Below are 10523 nucleotides of genomic sequence, written 5' to 3' on the forward strand. Positions count from 1 at the left end.
CACTGTGTAGGCCTGAGCAAAAGTAAGCCGTTTTTGGGTGTGTCCTTTAAAATGCAAATGAGCTGATAAAATGCAAACACTGATCACAATGATGGTGGTTTGTTGTAATTGAAACTCAATTGTGCTGTCAAGTATTTTTTCTTTCTCTCTTTCTCTCTGCACTAAATGGCTGTGCTGTTGTTTGAAAGTGCAGATAAAGGGGGCGTTTTTATTGTAATCTGCCTTGCTACCTACCTCACAAAACAGGCGAAATCTTAACGACCTAATTTTTCACATGCCTGCAGATAATGGTTTACCCAAACAAAGTTACTTGGTTACTTTTTCACATTTTCTAGATAGATAAAAGCACTGGGGACCCAGTTATAGCACTTAAACATGGAAAAGTCAGATTTTCAAACTATGACCCCTTTAACTTTTTAGTCATAAAAATCATCTGCAAGACCTGAAAGAGATCAAGCCTCAGCCAAGAAAAAGTAACGCAAAGGTAACTAAAAAAGTAACGTAAGCATTACTTTCCATGAAAAGTAACTTAGTAACGGTATTAGTTACTTTTTTGGGGGGAGTAACTTAATATTGTAATGCATTACTTTTAAAAGTAACTTTCCCCAACACTGGTAGTCAGGAGTGATTATGTTACTGCGCATAGAGGTCGAAGTGCCTTCCATACAATATAGTTCTCATTTTTTATCTGCTTAAAACATTGTCACATTTTATTTTGTGCCACCATTAAAATGTAATAACTCTGAATTGGGAAAACATGGAAGTGTCTGGTGCCTTCTAAATTCATCCCTGTTTGGATCCTAAGGAATGAATGGGGATAGGCTAAATGCTAACACATTCATGATGTGCTGTACAAAGATTAAGTGCACGCATTGAAAAAATATAGGTATGTATTAATTCGTCAACAAAATCTGTTGATAATTTTTTTTAACTTTATATTACTTGACACTAATTATGGCCAAAATCATAATTATTTAACATAACTTCCCTTTAAATTATTTCACTGGAATATATTTCAGAATCAATGACGAAAGTGTTTCCTTTTATGTAAATAAAATTACTATGTAAAAGCATACGATTCACCATAAAATCAACAGATGTTATTTATTCAAACCATATAAAAATATCTTTGCATACTAATTTCAATTTATGTTAAAATTGGTGTTGGAAATACATAGATAAACTTTTATTTGAAGAAAATATAAGAAAACAATGAATGTAAAAATACAATACAATGAAACAAATAACATTTCAAGTGCTAGGGGGAGGTATAAACGATTATAAACAATATAATAAGAATACCCTAAAGAGAGTACATACTTGCAAAATACGGATGTCTTTTTTTCGAGGGCAATATTGATTCAATATAACATTTCACTTCATTTTTAAATGCTATAAAACGTGTTAAAAAATCCACTTATGAATGTGAAATTTTGCCTTTAAAATAAGTATGGGTTTGTTTATCCTTGGAGATTACAAGAATACCTAAAAGAACATCTTTCCAATACATAGATAAACTTCCCCAAGTCTTCGAACTCTCGCTGACGTCGCGCTATTGCTGGAGCGCGGTGACGTCATCGTTCCTCTACTCCGGTTAGGCGCGCGCGAAAGTATCGGAGTGAAATCGCACGAGCTTGCGCTGATCCAACCCTGCAGAAACTCCCTCTAATCTTCAAACATCTTCAAAAATATGGCGGACACAAAGGTAAAAACGTTGTCATCATCTTCTTCTGTCCCCTTCGACGTGTGACAGGCGGTTATTGGGAGTGTTATTTTGATTTTAAACGTTTATTTGGGGTCGTATTAATCTGCGAGGGAAAAGCCGGCTGTTGTTTTGTCTTCCTCCTATTTCAGGTGTTTGGATACTCGGCGTAAAAACAGTTCGGTGTTAAGTTTATTTACTCAGTTTAAAATCGCTTTATTAAATGCTGTAAAGGCGTTTGTTTTGCTCATAATCTCATAACATTGTCAGTAACAACTGTTACGCCTAAAACAACGTATTTTGTGTACATTTGTGTTCATTAATTCCTGAAACTTTAATTACAATTAAACAATTTATTTATATTGTAATTATATGCCCGTGTTATTTGTAGCTGACGTTAGTTTTTTAAAATTTGAGTTGAACGCTGTCATGCTAAGACACTGTTAGCATTTGTTGTAACGTCACTAAACTGCAGCGCACGTGAAGCTCAAAGCCGGTTTATCCACACCCTTCCTGTATGTTTGACTCCTTTTCAGTATTTTAAATATTGTTTGCTCAATAACATTAAAACTGTGGCATGAGAAACAGATACAGGCACCACAATGCTTTAGGCCGCTCTTGGCGCTTATTAGCCACCGCTAACCTGAATGCTAGCTAACGGTCTACTACAGAGAAGGTACAAGTCGCACTTTTAAACATTAACACACCCTCCCTGATTTGAGTTTAGCAAAATGCAGTTTGTTTGGTACTGATGCATGAACAAATTTAGCTGACGTAGTTTGAGCCTTTATAGAGCTCCACATGTGCAGGGAGAGTTTTGAAAATTCAAAAGACAAGGCCTTCATAGATGATACACTATTGTCGCTAAGTGGGTAGCAAGTGCATGTGAGGTTGGAATCCCTCAGCACGATCATATATTCAGTAATGAATTCAAGTTCACTGCTCAGCACCAGTGGGTGTAAGTTTGGTTGCACCAGCAAAATCAGAGACAATAGGCCAAACTCTAGAGAGAGAGAGCCCTCCAAATCCCACAGCTTTTCACTGTAATGATCTCATGAGTGGTGTGTACAGCTCAGAGTCAGCACATGTGAAGTGATTCAAAACTGTATTTGTAAATTTGCATTGCATTTTAATACGTTTCCAAAACAGTTCTCCTCTGCGTAGGCTCTGCTGCATCACCTGTTATACTTTTGCCCTGCAGGAGGCACAAGAAGATCACGAACCATCCACAGAAAATGTAGAAGACGCCAACCACGACCCCCAGTTTGAGCCCATAGTCTCACTACCTGAGCAGGATGTCAAAACTCTAGAGGAAGATGAAGAGGAACTTTTCAAAATGTGAGTCCTTCATGACTCTATTTTAGCTGTCAAATATTTTTGTCGCTTTATTTAACTTGGGCATAATTTTTATTTAGGAGGGCAAAGCTGTACCGCTTTGCCAGTGAGAACGACCCCCCTGAGTGGAAGGAACGTGGGACGGGCGATGTTAAACTCCTCCGACACAAAGAGAAAGGTTCCATCCGCCTTCTCATGAGAAGAGATCGCACTCTCAAAATCTGTGCCAACCATAACAGTGAGTGTAACAGAAGATGAACAGCGGATAAATTGGACCTTGTCCTGTGACGATTTGATGTAAATGTTTACATTTTATTTTCTAGTTATGCCGTTGATGGAACTGAAGCCCAATGCAGGGAGTGACAGGGCCTGGGTGTGGACCACACATGCTGACTTTGCAGATGAACAACCTAAAGCAGAGCTGCTGGCAATCAGATTCCTCAATGCAGAGAGTGAGTATAAATTAAAATGGTAGTGATTGTAGGTCCAATTTATTTCTACGTCCAGTTTTTCTTCATTAAAACATCTTTAAAATGTGATGTTAATATAATTTCTAAATGCAGCAGAAATGACTTTGGCTATTGGCGAGTACAGCTGGGTGATATTGGCCAAAATTCATACTTCTGTAAAGTGAGATTTATTGTTGATATCTGATAAGTGTTTTTTTTCTATTAAAGGAATATTCCATTTTCTTAAAAGAAAAATCCAGATAATTTACTCACCACCATGTCATCCAAAATGTTGATATCTTTCTTTGTTCAGTCGAGAAGAAATTAGGTTTTTTGAGGAAAACATTGCAGGATTTTTCTCATTTTAATGGACTTTAATAGAGCCCAACATTTAATACTTAACTCAACACTTAACAGTTTTTTTTCAACGGAGTTTCAAAGGACTCTAAGCGATCCCAAAGGAGGCATAAGGGTCTTATCTAGCAAAACGATTGTAATTTTTGACAATAAAAATAACAAATATACACTTTTAAAGCAGAACTTCTCGTCCAGATCTGGTCGTGATGCGTCAGCGTGACCCCACGCAAAACGTCATGACGTCAAGAGGTCACAAAGGACGAACGCAAAACTCCGCCCCAGTGTTTACAAGTGTGTTGAAAGAGGACCGTTCCTACGTTGTTGTATGTGGAATGATACTAATTAATGTCTTTGTGTCAGTTTATTGTTTACAATGGTCCGCAAATGTGCGTTTTATATATGTAACATGTGACCTCCCTACGTCACTACGCATTTATGTTGGATCGCGCTGGACCGGATCTAGATGAGAAGTTGTGCTTTAAAAGTGTATATTTGTTATTTTTCTTGTCAAAAATGGCAATCGTATTGCTAGATAAGACCCTTATGCCTCGTTTGGGATCGTTTATAGTCTTTGAAACTCTGTTGAAAAAAAACTGTTAAGTGTTGAGTTAAGTATTAAATGCTGGGCTCTATTAAAGTCCATTAAAATGAGAAAAATCCTGCAATGTTTTCCTCAAAAAACATAATTTCTTCTAGACTGAACAAAGAAAGATATCAACATTTTGGATGACATGGTGGTGAGTAAATTATCTGGATTTTTCTTTTAAGAAAATGGAATATTCCTTTAAGTGGAATAAATGTTTACATTAAGGTCAGAGCCTCATGTGAAATGTCACAATCACCTTTATTAAAGCTGGAGATGCATTGATATGAAATGTTCCTGCCGTTTATTCAGACTGATATCTACCGATGCCGATAGTTTGGTGGTTATATTAACTTGTATTAATTAATCCATTTACTCATAAAACGCCTAAAACCTATGTTATTCTAGGATAAATATTCTTATCTCCTGAGGGTTTTCAGAAAAAATTCTAAGAATTGTCAACGTCTTCCAAAAACTTAATATCTAAGCCCCTGTTGCACTTTAGAAACATGAAATAAAAGTAACCGGCAGTAGATGTAATGTTTCAGCATCAGGCACAAATGGGTTAAAGAGAACATTTTTTGAATGTTATTCATTCTTCACATTTTATATACACCAAGCTTAAATTCTTTGCATTTTCCTTTTCTCTCTTGATTGACAGGATATATCGTCCATGACTTTCGGCTGTGTGTGTTTTTTTACACTATCAACAGATACCCTTCGATATATGGCCAATATAGCGCTGCAGCTCTATTTAAGGATGTTTGAACACCTGCCTTGTTTAGTTCGAAAGAATCGTACCAGAGTTCGATTGCTCAGTTGGTGCGGTTCTTTTGGGCAGGTGAGAATGCAGCAATCGAACTCTGCTGCGGACCAAACAAGCGGACTGAGACCACCTTGCAGAGGTGGTCTCGGCACGCTTTCAAATGAACTCTAGAGCGGTTCGTTTGGGGTGAGAACACAATCCGAGATCGAACCGACTTAACTGCAAAAGTACTGCACATTTTGGACTAAACCAGCTGCCGTAGTCAGCTGCGCAGTGCATTATCGGATGAGGAAGTGTTTGTTGACAGTTTCTATTAGCAATATTAGCACAATAACAGATCGCGGACATACCTGGAGTTACGAGGAGGTGCGGGCGGAGCCTCAAAAATTTGGTGTCTTCGCGTTTGTAGTGCATTAAAACATTGTTTTCAACCCGCATCCGTGATTCATTCTGGAAATGAACGGTTTGTCTAAAGTGCTGTATACAAACTATGTATAACAACCATGGCGACATAATTACAGCGGGCAGCCGTCTGTACATGGTGCCTGCTGTATTATCCTTCTTTTTGTTTACTTCCGGGGGTTCCGTTGGAATTTCGCGCACGTTGATTCTGACCAATTGAGAAGCAGTTTAGGAAATACGTTCAAATACATGTGGCCAATGAGTGATTTTGATCTTATCACATGACAGAATTTTGGTTTGTTTCAACTGGTGCGGATCAGAGCAATCAGTGTGGTGTGAAATGGAACCAAAACTGCTAAAAATGTTACAATGTGTCATTTTTTGCTTTTGGTCCGGACCAAATGAACCGAACTACAGATGTGAAAACACCCTAAAACAGCATTTGATGAAAACAATTAAAAGGATCATTTAATCACGATTTTAAAGTTTAGTTCAAGGGTCATATCAGACCATACCGATATAGACTGTTTTGTCTCATCCTGCTGGGAAAAAGACCAAAATTCGATATAACGCCTAGCGTTAGTGAGGGTGATAGATTTTTTGTGAAATGCTAATTTTGATTTAAGCAATTTGTTGTGCTATGATACAAAGTAAGATTTCTAAAGATTTTTTGTAACATTGAAAATTATAATGGCAACTATATGTGCCAGATGAAAAGTCACAATTTAAGTCTTCACATTGTTAGTAATACACTATACATCATACAATACATATTAATTGTTTTAATAACATTTCTGTTCTCTTTTACAGATGCACAGAAGTTCAAGGTCAAGTTTGATGAATGCAAAGAAGAGGTCCGAAAGTCTCTAGAAAGTAAGATTATGCCATTATCTACTTTTAATGCAGACTCACTCTGTTTAGGGTTGCAATATCCGACCTTAAACTTTTTCTGTCTGCTACAGTAACATGCAGAATGTTACAAATACACCTTGCCATTCACGTTGCAGGTGACAGTACATTCACAGACATTTGTTAGCACTACATAGATATTCTGCTGTCTTTTGTAATTTCAAGTTTATATAATGACCAAACCTTGGTTGTGTTTAACAAGTTTCAAGTAGGATTATAAAAAAAAAACAGTGAAGCTTTGGAATAAGTACATAACAATGTTTATTTTAATGTTGTCTCACAGGTGAGATAAATAGTCCAAACAAAGTGGCAGAGAAGTTGGAGGAGCTCTCGGTGAAGGACGACAAGACAAAAAGCTCAGAAGAGAAAAAAGTGGAGGTCAAGGAAGAGAAAAAAGAAGAGGTAAAGGAAGAGAAGAAAGAGGAGGTGAAGGATGAAAAGAAATGAGCTCAGGAGCGTTGAGACACATGGATCCTCCACTTGCCGTTTTTCCCTTTTCTACAACAGACTCAAATTAAAATTGGACACTTTATTCCTTTTTGGCCTCTTGACTTCACAAGACCTTGGTGCCACTCTTAATGCGTCCATTTCCTCTATCATCAAGCTGTTGTGAACACGTCTCCCATTTGCAAACTCTCATATCGCCCTTCATTTTCTCATACATTGTGGACCATTTGTCAGCTATCATGTTTTGTGTAGTGACAAGGCTTGTGCTATTGATCGATTCCCACATTGGGTAACCTCTTGTTTTTTTTTCTTTTGTACTTTAAAGAGTTATATTGAGAGTTTCTAGATGAGCACTGTCTGATGTGAGAGCAGGTTGTATGAGTTGATAGGGAGTGTGAGTATCTGAGATCTCTGACTTTTCTTTACAATAAAGTCACATGAGGAAACATTTGACTTCTCTGTGGCTCTAATAGACTATTCTTTGCATAACACATTTTCTGTGGAAGGGTATATCTGCAAAAAGTTTGTCAGCTTTGACATCAATAACTGAAGGAAGTTTTCAACCTGCTTTGAGTGTGACCCTCTTCTGTTTAAAATGGAAATCCTGACAATAAAAAAATGGTTGACTTGGTTACTGCTTACTGTTTGTGGTGCTCCCACAAGCTGGGTAAGCCTCAATGGTTAATATTTTGTCAGGTTGATCCGCATGGTGCGTTTAAAATGAATGTGCATAGGATATGGAACAGGTAGCTACTTTCTTTATAAATCTAGTGTGTTTATACATAAGACTTGCTACAATTTCCAAAAAACTTTAATTGCATTGAATACAAAGACTTATCTTGCACACAGGATATTTGTGGCTCTTAGAGGGATTTTTTTTCTTCTTGTTTTGCCTTTTTGTTTAAACTTTGTGCATTTTAGTATACGATTTAAGAAATTGTGTATGATGAATATTAAGTTTCCAACATTCCCTGGTTTGAGCATTTTTGATAAAAGCAGCAGGTCCCTTAAATTGCATTGACATTTGAAGAGCTCACATTTTATAGTGGTAACTAATTATTAATAATAATGTCAAAGGGTTGTGAACAAATTAAAAAAATTGATGCTTATTCATACACCAGTGTCTGTTTTGCATCCATTTAAAAACCTAATAGGGGAAAATATGATTTGTTTTACTTTAAATTGCAGACTGGTCATAAGAGATGTTTCATTTGACACATAATCAGAGTAAAAAATAGATATTGGGTAGGAAAATACACCTATATACAAATAGTTATGACAGACCAAAAAAAGTTTTCACAGGTTTTAATTTGTACTTTTTTCATCATAACCCACAAGGTACCTGAAACGAACATACCTTCTGATAGCAAAAAAGAAAAATATTTAAATCTTTACAAGGCATCAAGTACTGTAAACTGATGTTACCCAGTATAATTTAACATTTTCCCCACTGTTACACATCTGTAATGAACTTAGTTTTATTTAAATGTGGTGGCATAAATTAGAGTCTGCAAAATACAGCATAAGCTTTTATTTAACAGTTAACACTAACAAACTACTCTGAATTATGGGAGAGAAATTTTCCAACATAAGCAAAATTCCTTTACAAACTGGATATATTAAGCTTTTTTTTCAAAAAGCTCACAATCACTTATAAACAACATGTGACTTGTTTTAGATGTGCCCGGTCTGTAGCAGTGTGTACTGAGTCGTGAAACGCTCAACACTTTGTCCCTCCAGGGTTTTAACGGCCCTCCAATGAAGACTTCCACTTTTTTCTGGGTTTCCATGTTTTAACTCTTCCTTGATGTAGTCCATCCAGAGATTTTCATCTGAAGAGCCGAACTCACGAAGTGCTCGTTCGTAATAGTCCCTCAGGTTACTCATCTTCGGTGTCTCCTGCTCCTTCTCAATGTGGATCATCTTCGTGAAGAACGCTTTAGTGAAGGGTCTGTGTTCATGTAAGCTTGTAAATGTTTTTCTAGCCTTTTTGTAGCCACCGGTCTCATATGACCATTCAATGTATTTTTCCTTGATGGTCGATGACACTGCAGGCACTAGGGACAAAAGCCCTTTCTGAAAAAAGGCCTCGGTTTCTTCTGGTGTTTTCGAAGCCATGCTCCAATCTGCCTGCAATTGCCATAACGGCAGACTTTCTTTGGGGTTCACCCGATTCAGGGCTTCCTCAAATAGATGTCCTGCCTCCGGGCTCTCCAGATGGACCAAAGTCTGCAGGCTGAGTTTCCACATCTCGACTGATTGACTAAAGCGCTGGGTTGCAGCGATGGCAATTCGTATAGCAGAAACTGAATCTCCTGTCGACAAAAGGACCTCTAGCCAGGTTTTGTAAAACGTCTCTTGGAGAAGCTCGGCATCATGGGCACTCTGCAAAACTCTGAGTAAGCACTCTTTCCTTTTTTTCTTGAGTTCCGTTACATTTGTCTTTCTTTTGTATCTCTCAAGACAGAATGTAATGTAGCACAACCACATCGCCTCAGTATTAAGGCTCTTCACAGCTTCTTCGTAAATGAGACAGCAACGCTCCTCTCTGCGCTCCGTTTCGATTGCACTTCCTTTGGCTGACTGGAGCTCAGGGGCCACTGCAGCTTCCAGCTCACGCTTAGCCATGAAATCCCACATCAGACAGTCATCCTTATACCGACTCTGCAGATCTTGATGGATGGTGTCCTGTAAATCTTTTGTGAAGTCAAAGGTTGCGGCGATCTTTAGCAGGGACAAGATGAATTTAGCTCCTTTAATTTTTTGCGTAGCATCCGCGTACACAACCTCAGCCAGTTTACCGTTCATGATCTCTGGAGAAAACGTGTATTCCCCCACATCCATTTTAGCTTGTTCCAACTCTTGCTGCTGTTTCCTGAGTTTCTCAGCATGCATGAGCTCCATTCGGAAATACTCCTGATAAACTTTCTCGTCTTCGGGATGAAAGCGCAAGGCGCGGAGGAAGAGATGCCGGGCGCTCTCTGAAGAATTCCTTTCTTCCATCTCACATTTGGCAGCCATTATCCACAAAGCTGGTTTGTCGGGATGAATGGCTAACATAGAGGATAAAACCTTGCTGAGCTGACCCTTCGTGCCCCATTTTTTGTTAAAAACAACTTGTGAAAGCCATAGCTGCACATCGTCCTGCCATTTTGTTGTAGCTCTTCTGAAAACATAGTTTATGCCGCCGACGATGGGAAACTCAATTTCTTCTCGTTTAAAATGGTACCCGATTCTTGCTCTTCTCTTCTTGATAAGCTCTAGGACATTAATTTCATACTGTACGTACGCGATGAAGTCCTCCTTGCTTTGAACAGCTCGGTGCAGTTTGTATTCCAGAGCAGTAGATCTTTTCAGCATGGATTTGACTTCTTTATTGCTGAACAAACCGACCCTCTCTAGCTGTTCAAGCGCCGGGATTCGGTCTTCTATTCGCTGTTGCACATGGTCAGCCATTTGAAAAGATATTTAGAGTTTTAGGTGAATGTTGAAAATCTAACCAGCTCCTCAAACCAACACGTGCGAAAAGGAAGTTCCGCCACGTTGTCTTCTTCTGTTGGGTACTAGCAGCAC

At 38.2% G+C, this 10523-nt stretch overlaps 2 protein-coding genes and 1 non-coding gene across 4 annotated transcripts; 2 read left to right on the plus strand and 1 right to left on the minus strand.

The window, feature by feature from the left end:
- The first annotated feature begins 1554 nt into the window (after positions 1–1554).
- Positions 1555–8065, plus strand: ranbp1 (RAN binding protein 1). 2 transcript variants are annotated; one of them, XM_065250798.2, is made up of 7 exons: positions 1555–1705; positions 2904–3040; positions 3118–3275; positions 3361–3489; positions 6405–6467; positions 6787–6900; positions 6932–8065. In XM_065250798.2, exons 1-7 carry the CDS (start codon positions 1691–1693, stop codon positions 7114–7116), a joined length of 801 nt encoding a protein of 266 aa, XP_065106870.1. In that variant the 5' UTR covers positions 1555–1690; the 3' UTR covers positions 7117–8065. The 2 variants fall into 2 exon arrangements, with proteins under 2 accessions (XP_065106870.1, XP_065106869.1); XM_065250797.2 differs by having other exon boundaries at positions 6787–7085.
- Positions 6497–6580, plus strand: LOC135732862 (small nucleolar RNA SNORA77). The gene has a single exon (XR_010526834.1). It is a non-coding gene; the product is annotated as a small nucleolar RNA SNORA77 (small nucleolar RNA).
- A 175-nt stretch (positions 8066–8240) lies between the features above and the next one.
- On the minus strand, positions 8241–10513 carry utp6 (UTP6 small subunit processome component). Its single transcript, XM_065250796.1, has one exon. It carries the CDS (start codon positions 10404–10406, stop codon positions 8625–8627), a length of 1782 nt encoding a protein of 593 aa, XP_065106868.1. The 5' UTR covers positions 10407–10513; the 3' UTR covers positions 8241–8624.
- Between the last annotated feature and the right edge of the window lie 10 nt (positions 10514–10523).

The sequence above is a fragment of the Paramisgurnus dabryanus genome, chromosome 5 (genome assembly GCF_030506205.2).
Source record: "Paramisgurnus dabryanus chromosome 5, PD_genome_1.1, whole genome shotgun sequence".
NCBI lineage: Eukaryota > Metazoa > Chordata > Actinopteri > Cypriniformes > Cobitidae > Paramisgurnus > Paramisgurnus dabryanus.

Excerpts from the sequence above, each read along its gene's own strand:
- ranbp1 (XM_065250798.2), top strand. Across the intron at positions 3,041-3,117 it reads GAAGAGGAACTTTTCAAAAT|GAGGGCAAAGCTGTACCGCT; the intron begins GTGAGTCCTTCA and ends ATTTTTATTTAG. Across the intron at positions 6,901-6,931 it reads GGTCAAGGAAGAGAAAAAAG|GAAGGATGAAAAGAAATGAG; the intron begins AAGAGGTAAAGG and ends GAAAGAGGAGGT.
- utp6 (XM_065250796.1), bottom strand. The coding sequence starts at position 10,406 with ATGGCTGACCATGTGCAACAGCGAATAGAAGACCGAATCCCGGCGCTT.